The sequence below is a fragment of the Pelophylax lessonae genome (assembly GCF_965119305.1).
Source record: "Pelophylax lessonae genome assembly, chromosome: 8".
NCBI lineage: Eukaryota > Metazoa > Chordata > Amphibia > Anura > Ranidae > Pelophylax > Pelophylax lessonae.
Genome location: NC_138775.1, coordinates 260,286,651 through 260,303,398, shown reverse-complemented (window position 1 = coordinate 260,303,398; position 16,748 = coordinate 260,286,651). Strand labels below are relative to the sequence as shown.

The following is a 16,748-nucleotide window of genomic DNA, read 5'->3' as shown; positions in this document are numbered from 1 at the left end:
AAATGTAACTGTTTTGGGAAAAAGCAATGAGTTTATTTCCACTTTAAATTCTATTTCTGAAAGAGGAACTAAACCCTCCTATCCTTTTCAACCATAGAAGCTGCCATCTTTAGCGATGTTTGATCTACAAATGCCATGACATACATGTGATCAGTTATGACTCTAGCTGTTTGATGGTTTGACAATTTGGTTGAGAGTACAACCAATGTGACAGTTACATTCCCGGCCTACCAGGTAATTAACTGTTTTGTTTTTTTAAAAAACCATTAAAGTGTTTAATACCCCAACACGTCATATTCCTGATATGTGGCTGCTGTACCATGTACTTGTATGAGAAATATCCTGTTCTCTAAGTATTGCTTCCTTTATGTGAAATCCCTGGTGTTCCTGCTAGTCCCTCTTCTTTCCTATTAAACTGATCACACTAAGCAGGATAGCACACCGTGATCAGTCCTCTAGCTATGCTGGGAACTCAGTGTATTCTCCTCCAATGATCAGATTTGTCCGGATACACCTCCGCTGCACAGCGATTCACTGGCAAGCTCAGTGCACTGCTACTTCTCCTCCCCCCAGGTCTTATGCAGCTGAGAACAGAGGGAATGTGATCATTTCTAAAAAAGAGGAAAAAGGGTATTTATAATGGGTTTTTTTGTTTTGTTTTTATATCTATACAAACATGTTTTACCCTTCATTTTTATTTTAAATGTAATGGGTTGTTTACAAGGTGATTGTTTACAATCACTTTAATTTGATGGCTTAAGAGCCCATTCACACTAGCACGACTTGTGAGGCGACTTGTGTTGCCCCAGGTCGCGTGACATAACAAAAGCAATGTTAATCAATCAGTGCCGTCTTAATTGGCACTACTGAAGTCGCTCTGACTTCAGAAAAGGGTCCTGTACTACTTTGAGGCGACCTGTGATCCGACTGTCCCATAGACTTCAATGGGAGTCGCCTCCTTATCTTAATTGACACGACTTGTTATCAGACTTTCCAGGAAGAAGAAAGAGATTAGCCAGGCATTCCTCACAGACAAAGTCGCCTGTCTCTTCAAAGTAGTGCATAAGTCTCTTCCGAGTCTCTTCCGAGTCTCTTTCAAGTCTCTTCCAAGTCTCTAAACAAGTCTCTTCAAGTCACGGGGCGACTTTCTGGTCGTGGTAGTGTGAACCGGCTCTTAGTTCCACTTGAAAGTGGAACTAAACCCACCAATGTAATGGTTTCCCAAAACATTAACATTCAAAGCAAGTCTCTGGTGATAACTGTCACACGTACCAGTGGGCTTCTGTCAGCTCCCAACCGAAGTTTAATGCCCTCCAAAACCTAGTGTCATAGTGCAGCACCATGCAGATCTAAACAGGGGCATACGATGGCAACTTTCTTGGCAGAAAAGGATAGAAGGGCTTAATTGTGCTTTAAATCAGAACAATACTCTCCTATCCTTTACAGCCAAGAAAGTCACCCTGTTAGCCTATGTTTGATCTGCAGATACCATGGTGCTTCACATGTGATAAGTGATGACACCAGCCGGTCGATGAGCTGACATAGACACACTAGTAACTAAAACTGTTATAATTCAAAGCATGTTTGCGTAGCACTGTCCCCGTGGGAGCTGCTGTGTGATGACTTGTTCGGCCTCCTCCGATTACCTGCAGACAGTCATTTAGGGACAGTTCACACATTCATCCTTACTCCCAGTGGATCGTTACTCATACTCAATAAAGAGCCCAGTGGTTTTGGTTTTTGATATTTATTGTGGAACTTCGATGGGAGAAGGGAATAGAGGGATAATGCAACTTGAACTATTTACAGTTGATAAGGATAACTCTCATTTGGCCTCACCAGGTTTCTTGTGGAAGCAGTCACACTGCTTTAACCATACTGCCACGTGTATGGAAAGGGTTAGGTCTTCTTGCTCTCTCTCCAGCAACAGACTTGGTGAACTACATTATCTTCAGGACACTCTCTAGCATCCCCTTTACTGACACCCGTCCACTGACTCTTTCAGCTGAAGGGATGGCCCCCCTCAGGACAGGCCCCTTGACACAGATCTGTACTCACTGTATTCAGAATCAAATCCTTTCGAGTGTCTCTCTTTCAGTCAGCTCTACAGGACCTCTGGGTTCAGTTCCTCTCTAATTCTCAGGCCCTCAGGTTGACCACCTGAGGCCGCATGGCAATTTCTACAGAGGAAAAGGAGGCTGCCCCCTCCCTCCGGGACCCCACTCTCCAGATGAAAGACCCTGGGCACATGTGCCCTTGGCATTTATTCAGTATCCCAGCATCTACAGAGGCACTTTCCTCTGCCAATCACCAGGGCTGTACTAAATGCCTGTGCAATCATTTGGCAGGTTTCCTCCCACTGTCCAATATGCCTCCCTATTGGACCAGTGTGAAACACTTTAGACAAGCTGAACGGCACCTGAGCACCATGAGCAGACCTCACTAGCAGATCCTGCTCTCTGGTAGGCGGAGAATATATATTTACCTGGCAATCTTTCTTGTAAGCAGAAAAGATCCAAAACTATACTCTCTCTTTAGCACCTACCTAGGAGGGTGCTACATTTGGGAAACAAGTGAATTTGTGGGTTTAATACAGTTTTTAAGTACAGTTATCCATGGCAATCAATTAGCATCTACCATTTACTAATTTAAATTAAGCAGATCATTTTTTGATCAGTTGCTATGGGTTACTGCACTTAAAGTGGAACTAAACCCATTTATTACAGCCAAGGAAGCTGCCATCTTAGCCTCTGATCTGATCTGCAGTTGCCATATTGCTGCACATCTGATCACTCATGACACCAGCCATTTATCATTCATGGCATGCTTTGAATGTAACTGGTGGGTTTAGTTCCACTTTAAGACTCAAAATGACTCAAAGCCCAGTAAAATCTCCTGTTCCAGGTTCAGTTTGCTCATCCTTTCTTGTTTTGTCGGCTTTTGAGATGTTATTTACTGTACAAAACATTTACATGCAAAATAGTGTTTCATAAGCCTATTTAGCACAGGTGTCACTACTTATAAAATTATCTCCAGGCCACTTTGATGTTCAGCTGATGTTTTTAACCTTATCACAATCCAATCTTGTCATAGAGGATGGTGGAGTGAAGTGTCACCATCCAGGACTCCAAGATGAATGTCTAATCATTTTTCATTTTTTCAAGACATTATCTGTGGAAGGGTGACAACTTTAAGGGTGATAACTTTAAGGCCCAATGCTTGTTTTGAGGCTTGAAATCTGCTCAAGCGTAAAAAATGCCACCATTTTTTACCCACTTGGGGAGCCATTCGGCAAATGAAGTGAATGCCTGTACATGGTCTTAAGTAGGTTATATGCATAGCAAAATTTGGCCGATTTAGCAAAGCTCTCAATTGTCTCTGATTTTGAGGAACTGTCCCTGATTTGGAACAAAGTCCCTCTGTCCCTCTTTTCTTCTCATTTGTCCCTCATTTTGGTCTGATCTTTATAGAAGTGTAAAAAAAATGCCCTTTTTACCTTTCAAAAAGTGTTTCCCAGTGCTAAACCTTTCATCCAATTTCTAAATTGCTGCATTTGAAAATTCCAAAAGCCAGTATAAAGGAATAGTAGTGGTAAAAAAAAGTACTTGTGAGTTTAACTACCGTATATACTCGAGTATAAGCCGAGTTTTTCAGCACATTTTTTTGTGCTGAAAACGTCCCCCTCGGCTTATACTCGAGTCAAGGAAAAAAAAAAAAATTCCTGTCCGCACCGACGGGTTTAAGGTTTAAAAATGGCGCCGCCCGTCGCATACATGTCACCGCACACGCGCCGCTCGGGAGAGGCCGGGAATAGCCGAAGGTATACGAGCGGCGGCGGCGCGTGCGCAATGACGTGTCGGCGCCGGGCGGCGCCATTTTTAAAATGAAGGCGCCTCTGGAACAGGTAAGTGAAACAGCTTCACTACCTGCCATTATGCAGGGCTGCGGGCACACTACAAGGGATGCAGTGCTGCGGGGCATGGTCCACATGTACCATGCCCACAGCACTGCATCTCCTGTAGTATGCCCACAACCCCGGATCCTCTTGTACCATGCCAGTACCCTGCATTCTCCTGCACCATGCCAGTCACCCTGCATTCTCCTGCACCATGCCAGTACCCTGCATTCTCCTGCACCATGCCAGTCACCCTGCATTCTCCTGCACCATGCCAGTCACCCTGCATTCTCTTGTACCATGCCAGTACCCTGCATTCTCCTGCACCATGCCAGTCACCCTGCATTCTCCTGCACCATGCCAGTCACCCTGCATTCTCCTGTACCATGCCCGCCGCCCGGCATTCTCCTGCACCATGCCAGTCACCCTGCATTCTCCTGCACCATGCCAGTCACCCTGCATTCTCCTGTACCATGCCCGCCGCCCTGCATTCTCTTGCACCATGCCAGTCACCCTGCATTCTCCTGCACCATGCCAGTCACACTGCATTCTCCTGCATCATGCCAGTCACCCTGCATTCTCCTGTACCATGCCCGCCGCCCTGCATTCTCCTGCACCGTGCCAGTCACCCTGCATTCTTCTGTACCATGCCCGCCGCCCTGCATTCTCACCCTAGGCTTATACTCGAGTCAATGATTTTTCCCATCTTTTTGTGGTAAAAGTAGGGGTCTCGGCTTATACTCGGGTCGGCTTATACTCGAGTATATACGGTAATCATTTTTTTTTGTGTCCCTCGTTTCCATCTTAAAAAGTTGGGAGGTATGGCTTCAGCAGGGATTGTTCCAATTTCGATGTGTGTATTCCCCTCTCTGTTCAACCATCTGGCTTCTGTTGAACGATCCTACTGGAAAACCAACATTCAGTGCTGATCTAGGGGGGAGTCCCTGCTGTCAGTATATAACAACACAGCAAGGGAGATCCCTGCATCCACATCACTTGTGTTGATGCGGGGAACTGTGAGTGTCTTTTTGTGCAACCCACTGATTGCATCAAAAAAAAAACTCATGTGTACCCAGCTTTTCTTGGGTATATGCCAATGCTTGCATATAGTAGCATAAACATGCACATGCATATATGATGTATTAACAAATGCTGAATTTCTACAGGCATGCATACGTCATATTATTTTTTTTCCACCATCTGTGCCCCATTGTTGAGATTTCCCTTCACTTCCTGTCCCAAAGCCAAAAAGGAAGGGAGAGGAAATCCCTGTAAATTAAGGGAATTCCCTGGGGACCCCCAGCTTACCAGAACTAGTATCCCCATTGGAAGATTTCCCCTTTATTACTTTTCTGGAGGTTTTCTTTTACTTTCACTTTCAATGATAATGGTAAACAGGACAAATAGAGAGAGGGGGAGTCTCACTAATGGAGACACAGACTGCAATAAAAACTTACAGGGGTTCTAATCCCTCTACACTCTACCCAAAACTAAAAAAAAAGTTTTGCCTTTAGTTATACTTTAACCACTTCTGGACCGGAAGATTTTCCCCCTTAACCACTTTAAGACCGGAAGGATTTGCCCCGTTAATAACCAGGCCATTTTTTGCGATTCAGCACTGCGTTACTTTAATGGACAATTGCGCGGTTGTGGAATGCTGTGTACCTAAATAAAATTGATGTACTTTTCCCCCACAAATAGAGCTTTCTTTTGGTGGTATTTGATCACCTCTGCAATTTTTATTTTTTTTGCTATAAACAAAAAATAGCGACAATTCTGAAAAAAAACAAAAAAAAAAACAATATTTTTCACTTTCTGCTATATAACATTCCCCCCCCCCCCTCCCCCCCAAAAAAAAAAAAAAGTTTTCAAAATCAAATTTTTTCATCCGTTTAGGCCAATTTGTATTCTGCTACATATTTTTGATAAAAAAAAATCCCAATAACGCAAAAGTTATCGTGTCTACAAACTAGGGGAAAGATTTTTGTCATTTTTATTTATTTATTTATTTTTTACTAGTAATGGCGGCGATCTGCGATTTTTAGCGGGGACTGTGACATTGCGGTGGACAGATCGGACACCTGACTGACCTTTTTGACACTTTTGGGGGGGGGGGGGCAGTGGCATTACTACAGTAATCAGTGCTAAAAATATGCACTGTTACTGTATTAATGACACCGGCAGGGAAGGGGTCAACCTGGTGGGTGATCAAAGGGTTAAATATAAGCCTAGGGGAGTGTTTTCTAACTGTGGGGGCAGGGGCTTGTGAAATGACCACAGAGACCTGAGTTCCTATATAGAAGGATCACAGGGGCTCTGTGTTCATTCCAGAGAGAAGAACGGTCAGCTGTGTTTACAACAGCTGACCGCTCTTCTCTCTTAGCGGGGAGCGATTGCGGGTGGCCAGCGGCAATTGGTGCTGCCAGCCCCGTGCATCCGCTTCCCTGCTGCCTATAGGGGAGCGGGAGCGTGCCGCCGGTAGTGTGCGCTTGCCCCCCAGCACCACGCGCATGAACGACATAGTACTATGTCGGTTCGCACAGCCGAGCCAGCCTGCCGCAATTAAACTGTGGCGAGTGGTCGGCAAGTGGTTAAGGTAAAAAAAGCCCACTAGCATTCCTACCCCCCCCCCCCCTCATCCCCAAGTACTTACTTGACTCCATTGCACTGCTCCAGCACTGTCTCCGACTCCACCACTGCTCCCTTCACTTCCTGCTTTCAGGAGAGAAACTGAGGCAGCAAAGCCATAGGCTCCTGTTGCTGTCAACCAAACTCCTGTTGAGGAGGGATCAGGGGCGTGGCTTACTAATGCTGTGTGTGTCTATGAATACACACAATCTGGCTCGGGATTTAATGGGATCACACACGTGCGGGTGCCTCCTTAACAAACAAGGAGGAAAGCAACTTTTCTGTGCAATATTATTGCACAGAGCATGTAAGTATGACCTCTTTTTTATTTTTAAAATTGCCTTTAGCTGATTTGAGCGGGACAAGGATTATTTGCCGGTCTATTTTGTACTATTTCCAGAAAAAAAATGTCAAAAAACACATTTAAAACAGAAAAATTGCCTTTAGCCACTTGCAGACTGCACACCATATTTATTGCCGCAGGGCAGCCGCTCTGCGCCAGATTACGTACCTAGGTCAGACACTTCCAGGACTGGGGGGAGCGTACGCCGCTGGCAACCCACTTCCGCTGTAATTATACACAGCGGGAGTCCAGCAGGGAGCCCAATTGTACAGGCAGAACAAAAATCTGCCTATGTAAACATTGCAGATTGCCCTTCTGTTAGAAGGGAAGGTATTGATATTGTGCTCCTGCTAAGCAGAAACACAGATTTTTGCCTTCCCCTAGTCAAAGCACCTCCCCACAGTGAGTAAGCACAACCTAGGCACACAGTTAACTCTTTGATTGCTTCTGATGTTAACCCCCTTCCAGAGATGTATAGTAACTAAGTAGAACTACTTCACTACTGTACTTAAGTACTGAAAGGCGGTATCTGTACTTTCCTAGAGTAGAATTTTTTTCTCCTACTTCCACTTTTACTTCACTACATTTTTTCAATGATTTCAATACTTCTACTCCGATATTTTTTTTTTTGTGCTGCATAGTTACTCGTTACTATTATAAAAATTACCACTGCCAGAACACTAGATGGCAGGTTTCATGAAGCTCAAAACATTTGTATTATCAGCGCATACAAAAATAAATGCTACTGTATGTATAAATAAAAGCTGCATTTGAAATAATAAAAGACAATATGATGTTCAAACTTTTGACATCTTTCTTTAATAACTACAGAACACAGTACTTGTACTTTTATTTTCAGTACTTGAATAGCAATTTTTTTTTTCAAAACTACTTGTACTTTTACTTTCAGTACTTGAGTAGCAAATTTTTTTAAAAAACTACTTGCAGTACTTAAGTACAAAAAATGTTGACTACTTTAGTACTTCTACTCAAGTCACTTTTTGATCGAGCACTTGTACTTTTACTCAAGTATGGGTTTCGCGTACTTTATACAACTCTGCCCCCTTCCCAGCCAGTGTCATTAGTACAGTGACATGGCATCATTTTTAGCACTGATCACTGTATTAGTGTCACTGGTCCCCAAAAAGTGTCAGTTAGGTGTCCAATTTGTCCCCCGCAATATCGCAGTCCCACTATAGGTCGCTGATCGCTGCCATTACTAGTAAAAAATAAATGAATAAATAAAAATATCCCATCGTTTGTAGACACTATAACTTTTGCACAAACCAATCAGTATACGCTTATTGGGATTTTTCTTTACCAAAAATATGTAGCAAAATACATATTGGCCTAAATTGATGAAGAAATTATATTTTATATATTTTTTTTATTTGGCATGTTTTATAGCAGAAAGTAAAAAATATTGTTTTTCTTTTATTGTCGGGCTTTTTTATTTATAGCTCAAAAATTAAAAAACGCAGAGGTGATCACATACCACCAAAAGAAAGCTCTATTTGTGGGAAAAAAAAGGATTTAGGTACAGTGTCGCACAACATGACCTTGCAATTGTCAATTAAAGTAACGCAGTGCTGTATCGTAAAAAATGGCCTGGTCAGAAAGGGGTAAAACCTTCCAAAGCTCCAATGGTTAGTATCACTTTAAGCCTCAAACTGTCATTGCTCACAATGCCTAAAGCTGATCCCCAGCAGGAGGAAGTAGGTCCTGATTCCCCTATCCACAGTAGATCTTCACTTATCACTAGAGAAATCAAAGCAGGATGAAGGAGTGATTTCTCTATATCAGAGTTTCTCAACTGGGGTTAGAAGTCCCCGGGGGTTCCTATGCAGAGCAGCGCAGGGAAGCCTCCACTCATGTCAATCCCAGGTATGCTTGTATGTAACATCACATGGGATGGGCGTGAGAGCAGGGCTAACAGTGGGGTACTAAGAGACTTCTGCATGTGACGAAACCGCTCAACCAATGTAATGTGTCATGCTGCCCCATGTTAACGTGTCCTGGTGTGCCCTATGTCACTGTGACCTGCTGCCTGGCCATGTTAATGTGTGCTGCTGTGCCCTCCATGAAATGTGTCCTTCTGTTCTCTGCTAATGTGTCCTGCTGTCTACCCCCCCGCTTCCCTGATGTTAATGTGTCCTACTGCCCCCCCATGTTCATGTGTCCTACTGCGCTCCATGTCAACATGTCCTGCTGCCCTCCATGTTAATGTGTACTACTGCCCCTCATGTTCATGTGTCCTACTGCCCTCCATGTTAATGTGTCCTGCTATGCCTCCATGTTAATGTGTCCCGCTGTGCCCTATGTCAGTGTGACCTGCTGCCTGCTGCCTTGCCATGGTAATGTGTCCTTCTGTGCCCCCATGGAATTTGTCCTTCTGTCCTATGCTAATATGTCCTGCTGTCTCCCCCCCCCCCATGTTAATATGTCCTGCTGTGTCCTACTGCCTTCATGGTAATATGTCATTCTGCCCTCCATGTTAATGTGCCCTGCTTCCCCCATGTTAATGTGTCCTGCAGCCCTCCATGTCAATGTGTCCCACTTCCCTCGATGCTAATGTGTCCAACTGCCCTCCATGTCAATGTGTCCCACTTCCCTCGATGCTAATGTGTCCAACTGCCCTCCATGTTAATGTGTCCCGCTGTGCCCCCATGTTAATGAGTCCTTCTGTGCCCCCATGTTATTGTGTCCTGCTGTGCCACTATCTAATGTGCCCTGCTGCTGTCCCCATTCAATGTGCTCTGCTGATGCCCTCGCCTCCCACCCATGTAATGTGTTCTGCTGCTGCCCCCCCCCTCCATGTAATGTGCCCTGCTGATGCCCTCGCCTTCTCCCCTATGTAGTGTGCCCTGCTGCCACCCCCCCCCCCCACCATGTAATGTGCCCTACTGGTTCCATGTAATATGCCCTCCTGATCCCCCATGCTGTGCCCTCCTGATCCCTATACTTTGCCATGCAGAGTCCCTGTACACTGCTTATCTCAAATTCGACCCAGAATTAAACATCTGTGCAGAAAAAAAAGCAAGACTAGTTTCACACAAAATAGTACATTGTATTATTTATTCTATTATTTAAAGCTATTTGTAAAAACAATTGTTGTGATATCACAGATCATTGATCACACCAATGTTTTACTGCTCTGAACATTATTTCAGGGGTTCCCCAAGATCTCAAACTTTTTGCCAAGGGTTCCTCCAAGGTAACAACGTTGAGAAACACTGTTCGATACAGAAATTTAGATTGAGGGAAACCCATGATGAGGAAGGACATCCTGATTCCCCTTCATAGATCTTTACAGTAGTTATCACTAGAGGGATCACCAGTAGGAGGAAGTAAATTAGGTCCTGATTCCCCTATATACTGTAGATCTTTATATAGAAGGAACCCCAGCAGGAGGAATAACCTCCTGTTCTGATTCCTTTATATGAACCTTTACATAGAGAAATCCCAAAAGGGAGGGAGGAGGTTCTGATTCCCCTATATAGATCTTTAGTTATCACGAGAAGGAACCACAGCAGGAGGAAGGAGGTCCTGATTCCCCTATATAGATTTTTTTTATAGACGGATTCCCAACAGGAGGAATGGGGTCTTGGTTCCTTTACATAGAACTCTACATAGAGTAATCCCCAGTAGGAGGATTAATGTTCGAATTCCTTTATTTGGATACATAGAGGGGGAACCAACGGGAGGAAGGAGATCCTGATTTCCCTGTATGGTTCTTTATATATCCTGTATGGATCTTTATATAGACGGATCACCATCAGGCGAAGGGAGGTTCTGCTTCTTCTATTTAGATCTTATTTAGACGTCATTCAAAATAGCGTGTCCATTTCTGGAGCCCCCCACTTACAAAAGGATATTGATAAGACAGTAAAAGGTCAGAGGAATAAAACACATTAGGAGAGACTGCAGGAACTTTAAATGTACCGTCATTAGAAAAGAAGAGGAAAGGACATGATTGAAACCTTTTAACACATTAAGATTGTGATTATGTTTAAAGAGGGTATTTTTCAGTATAAAACTAAGATAAAAAATACAGATGCATGACCTCAAACCATCAGACTAGTTCAAAACTAACCTTGGAAAGTGTTTTGCTGAAAGAGTTGTGGGTGATTGCAACAGACTTACAGAGGAGGTAGCAATTCAAAGGTACATGGAATAAACATACATCTATACTTAGGTTAAAATGATAATAATAATAATAATAATAATTACTAAGAGCCGGTTTACACTATTACGACTTGCCAGGCGACTTGGTCAGCCTGGCAAGTCGCGCACCGTCGGGTCCATTGAGTAGTACAGGACCGTAGGTCGCCTCCCATAGGGAAGCTGCGGACCCGTTCTAATAGGAGCGACACAAGTCGCTCCGACTTAGAAAAAGGGTCCTGTACTACTTCGGGGCGACCTGGGCACCGAAGTCGCGGTGCACGCGACTTCACAGGTCGCCCCCGAAGTCAGAGCGACCTAATGTGAACGGGGACTAAATGTAAAAAATGTACAAATAAAAAATAAAATAATAAATAATAAACAAAAAAAAAAAATTACATGCAAAAAAAAAATACAAATGGTAAAAAAACAATTATTTGTAAAATAAAATAATAAATAATTCATGAAAAATAAATACATACATGTAAAAAATTAAATAAGTCACAAATGTAGAAACAAAAATATATATATACATTTAAAAATATAATAATACATGTAAAAAAAAAATATAATAAACAAATGTAAAACATAAATAAATAAATAAACAAATGAAAAAAATAAAATAAATAAATACAGAAATAAATCACAAAATTAACAAAAAAAAAAAAACAAAAAACAAAAAGGGGAGACTCAATTGATTTGTTTGTTTTTTTTCTGCTGTAACTCTAGTATGTTTCTATGTTTTACATCGGTCTGTAGTGCCAATATCATGCATGCATGGTCGATATTCCAGCTCAGCATCAAAAGGCCCCCAGTCATTCTTTTATTAATGTTGGCAGCTCTATGGATGAACAATCTGAACTACCTCCTGAACCTGGCAGAAGTTCCCCCTAGGGGCACAGGGGTAATGCTACAAAATGCAACATGCAAAGTCTGCTGTCAAGTCTTCCAATTCCTCATATCGTCTATCACATAAAAACAGATAGAAATCAAACAAGAAAGCAGGTTTGGTACTTCCTAGTACCCATCACTAAATAAGAAAAATACCCTTTGTTGAATTTCTTACCTAATAAATAGAATATTTTCATTTGAAGTGGACGATCAGAACTCCACAGCCGAAGTTGTAGATCCAAGAGGCTTGGGAATCGCTGCCCTGTGACGTAGGCAGCTTCCTTTGGAGATTTTCCTGTTTCTTTGTTTGCTCAGGGCTTCTACTTCCTACACTTTCATCAATTCCAACAAGGAGTTCACTTCTAGCTGTGGTCAGTGTGCCGAGCTCCCTGTAAAGTACGCCACTGCCATTTTCCTTACCAAATTTTAACCTTTGATGTTTAATTTTAAAAAAAATCTGCATTCTAAACTGTCATATAAAACATTAATCCGCTTCAAGGAAAGCAGCCATTACTGTGAACGTGGTCCCCAAAAAGGTGTGTCTGGGTGTCCTCCTCTATCAGCATGCCATGCAGGTTCATACTTGTTCCCCTGGCAATGCCTTCATCTGCTATCATCCAGGGACGCCATCTTTACTTTGCCTGCAGCAGACTGATGACATCTAGTCTAGGCAAAGTCACTGGCTTGAGGTTCAAAGGTGGATTTTCATTTATTAAAGGTATAAAACAACGAAACTATTGCTGTACATTGTGACACATCAGGATTTTATTCACTATTAATAGATCCGCTTAAAGTGGAACTTTAGTCAGAAAACAAAGTCCTGCTAGATGATTTCAGGCGGGCCCCCATATGCAATTATTTATGTCATTTGTTTTTCATACAAATAGAGATTTCTTTTAGTGGTATTTGATCACCTCTGGGTTTTTTAATGTTTTGTGATCTAAATGAAAAAAGCACGAAAATTCTGAAAAAAAAACAAAAAAAAAAACAAAAAACAATATTTTTACTTTCTGCCATAAAACACAACAAAAATATAAAATTTCTTTAAAATTTTGGTCAAAATGTATTCTGCTACATGTTTTTGATTTAAAAAAAAAAAAAAATCCCAATATGTGTATATTGATTGGTTTGCATGAAAGTTATAGCACCTAGAAACTATGGTATAAGTACTGTATACATCGGAACTTTTATTTTTCCATTTTTTTATATCATTTATTATTATTATACAGGATTTATATAGCGCCAACAGTTTGCGCAGCGCTCAACGGTGTGGGGGAAGACAATACAGTTACAGTACAATTCAAAACAGGAGGAATTAGAGGGCCCTGCTCGTTAGAGCTTACAATCTAGAAGGGAGGGTCAAGTGAAACAAAAGGCAATAACCGAGGGGGATGGGCAGATGGATAAAATGGAGGTATAGTTGTTAGGTGTGGGTAGGATAGGCTTCCTGAAGAGGAGGGTTTTCAGAGATCGCCTAAAAGCTAATAGAGTAGGAGATAATCGGACAGACAAGGGTAAGGAGTTCCACAGGATTGGAGAGGCTCTGGCAAAGTCCTGGAGGCGCGCATGGGAGGAGGTGACAAGGGAGCTAGAGAGCAGGAGGTTTTGAGAGGAACAAAGAGAGTGATTGGGTTGGTATTTTGAGACTAGGCTAGTGATGTAGTTGGGGGCTAAGCTGTGGATGGCTTTGTATTAATGGTGGCAATCAATGACTTATAATGGGACTGCGATAGTGCGGCGGACAATCTGACACTAACTGGCACGGGGGGGGAGGGGGGAACAGACTAACTGCCACTGAGATCACCAGTGACATAAATACAGTGATCAGTAATAACAAATGGGGGGAGGTGTGGGACTTTGAGTGAGGCGCACGATAGGAGTGTTGTGCGCCTCCATCCCTATTCAAGTAGAAATAAAAAGAAGGTTGGGACTTGAATAGTGATCAGTAATAATATTATACACTGTCACTGTACTAATGACACTGGCTGGGAAGGGGTTAACATCTAGGGCAACCAAGGGGTTAAATGTGTGCATAGCTATGTGAAAATGTGCTGATTTTAATACTAGATCTCTCAGTTTCTCATTCCTGCTTTGCAGGGATGAGAAACTGACAGATCGCTCCCTCCGTACTGAGCTCTGTGTTGTTTGCACACAGCCAATCAGCAGGCCATGAATCATTGGCTAGGACTTGCTGACAGGCTCCTGCTGTGTACAATCACAGGGGGTGTCGGACAGGGGGTGCGCATGCACATGACCTAAACCTAAAAAGTAGGCAGCAGCGATGTATTAAAATGTCACTTTGCCTATAGTGGCTGCTCGCCCGCAGTACCATGTGGGCAGGCGGATGCTAAGTAGTTTAAAAACCTTTTTTTTTTTTTTAAATAAAAAGTCACACTCACAAAAATAGACATAAATAGTGTCAGCGTGTCATAAATCCCACAAAACGCTATAAATGTATACTCCAACGCAACATCTTCAGGAGCTCCCGGTGCAGTGCCATCTTAAGAGCATTAAAGGTCCCCCGGCAATGCAGTGCACTGGAGCCCCGCCTACACAATCACCCACGAGAATAAAAATGCAAATTATCAATAAGGCGATATTTATTGGTACAGCAGTGCCAGGCTAATGACAGCTTCCAAGTTCGGCAGCTGGGTCCAGTGAACACGCACACGGATGGGAGTCAGACTCAACTGTCGTGTGTGTGCCTGTTCCCGTGGAGGCGGACAGACATTCCTGCAGTTGTGGGCTCCCCCTCCATGGCCTAAGTGGCCTGACAACAGTGCAGGGCCGACAGGTGCTTGCCACCTGCTAAGTTTGGCGGCGTGATGCACGCAGGATTTGGGTTAATGCTTGGATGGGGCTGAGTTGCTGGGTAGGTAGGGCCCCCGGGCAACTGCCCAGCATGCCCATTTGGTAAAATGGCCCTTGGAAGGCCCGGTGGAAGTCAATCAGATAAATCTCGTACTTGTAGGGTGGGTTCCCAGCAACTGCCCAGCGTGCCCATTCGGTAAGATGGCCCTTGGAAGGCCCGGTGGAAGTCAATCAGATAAAACTCGTACTTGTAGGGTGGGTTCCCAGCAACTGCCCAGCGTGCCCATTTGGTAAGATGGCCCTTGGAAGGCCCGGTGGAAGTCATTCAGATAAAACTCGTACTTGTAGGGTGGGTTCCCAGTGTGTTGCCATGCTGCCATCATGCTTGGATGTTTTTGAGCTATGGGAGTGCCTTTTTTGTTGCACCAGGGTTAGTCCATTGAGTTTTGTGGGATTTGTGAAACTCTAACACTTTTTCTGTCTGCATAACGTGTAACATTTTACTTTTTCTTAAAACGTTTTTAGATGATGCTTCGGTATTGTTAGCCTCTTTTTTTGCCATGCATATGGAAATATCCTGATGTATCCATCTGTGATCCGGTTTTGTATATGAGGATGACTATCTGGAGTGGATTATCCAAAAGCATATTCAGACCTTCCATTAATCTTAGGGGTCGATTGTGACAGTGAGCTGCTCTCCTATGGGAGTAATTACTAGGCGTTTTTGATTTTCACTTTATCAGCACCAAGGTGGCAGGAAGAGTTTAATTTGCATCTTTGGTTTCTAATCATGGATTGTAGATGTGTTATGGACTATATATTTTTTTTATAACAATGCGTGCAGCGCTAATAAATTATGAATGACTGCCCATAATGTAACCATCAACACACAAATTTAATCGTGATAATTAAAACATGTGTGAAATTTCATATACAAAATGAAAATAATAAAGATCTAGTGTGAATATAAAGAGATTAATATCACCACAGAAATACAGATATATTAGGAATACCCGTATGGGCATTAACCACTTGCGACCGCGTAATGCAGAGATTCTGTGGCAGGCTGGCTCGGCTGCGCAAACGAGTATGTCGGTTCACGGGAGCGCTCCTGCGCCACCATTAGGAAGCGCAGATGCCGATCCATGGGACCAGCAGCCGAGATTGCCACCGGGCACCCGCGATTGCGCCCCGCTGAGAGAGAATGACGGTCTGCTGTTGTAAACACAGCCATCTGTTGTTCTCTCTGGAATGAACACAGAGAGCCTGTGATCCTCCTATTTAGGATCACAGGTCTCCGTGTTGATACCAGAAGTCTCTCCCCCATACAGTTAGAAAACACTCCCCTAGGCTCTCACTTAACAGTTTGATCCCCCCTGGGTTAAACTCCTTCCCTGCCAGTGTCATTATTACAGTAACAGTGCAAATTTTTAGCACTGATTACTGTAGTAATGTCACTGGTCCCCTCATAAGTGTAAAACATGCCAATTAGGGGTCCGATCTGTCTACTGCAATGTCGCAGTCCAGCTAAAAATCGCAGCTCGCCGCCATTACTAGTAAAATAAATAAATAAATAAAAATGACATACATCTTTCCCCTAGTTTTTAGACGCAATAACTTTTGCGCAAACCAATCAAAATTCCCCTATTTGCGTTTTTTTTTTTTTACCAAAAATATGTAGCAGAATACAAATTGGCCTAAAATGATAAAAAATTACTTGGATTTTAACATTTTTTTTATTGGGAAAGTTATTTAGCAGAAAATGAAAAATATTGTTTTTTTTTTCAGAATTGTTTTTCTTGTTTTTTTTTTAGCGCCAAAAAAAAAAAAAAAATCGCACAGATGATCAAACACCACTAAAAGAAAGCGCTATTTGTGGGGAAAAAAGGAAATCAATTATATTTGGGTACAGTGTCACAAGACCGCGCAATTGTCTGTTAAAGTAACGCAGTGCAGAATCGCAAAAATTGGCCTGGTCATTAAGGGGGAAAATATTCTAGTCCAGAAGTGGTTAAAACA

General features: G+C 42.8%; 1 protein-coding gene across 1 annotated transcript in view; it reads right to left on the bottom strand.

Annotated features, from left to right (window-relative positions):
* Nucleotides 1–12,232, bottom strand: part of ADGRL4 (adhesion G protein-coupled receptor L4) — a 294,420-nt gene extending 282,188 nt beyond the window's left edge. The window contains exon 1 of the mRNA XM_082265059.1: nt 12,094–12,232. Coding sequence (XP_082121185.1) covers nt 12,094–12,115 — 22 coding nt within the window. The 5' untranslated portion in view covers nt 12,116–12,232. The remainder of the gene's footprint in view (nt 1–12,093) is intronic.
* Nucleotides 12,233–16,748: the final 4,516 nt, after the last annotated feature.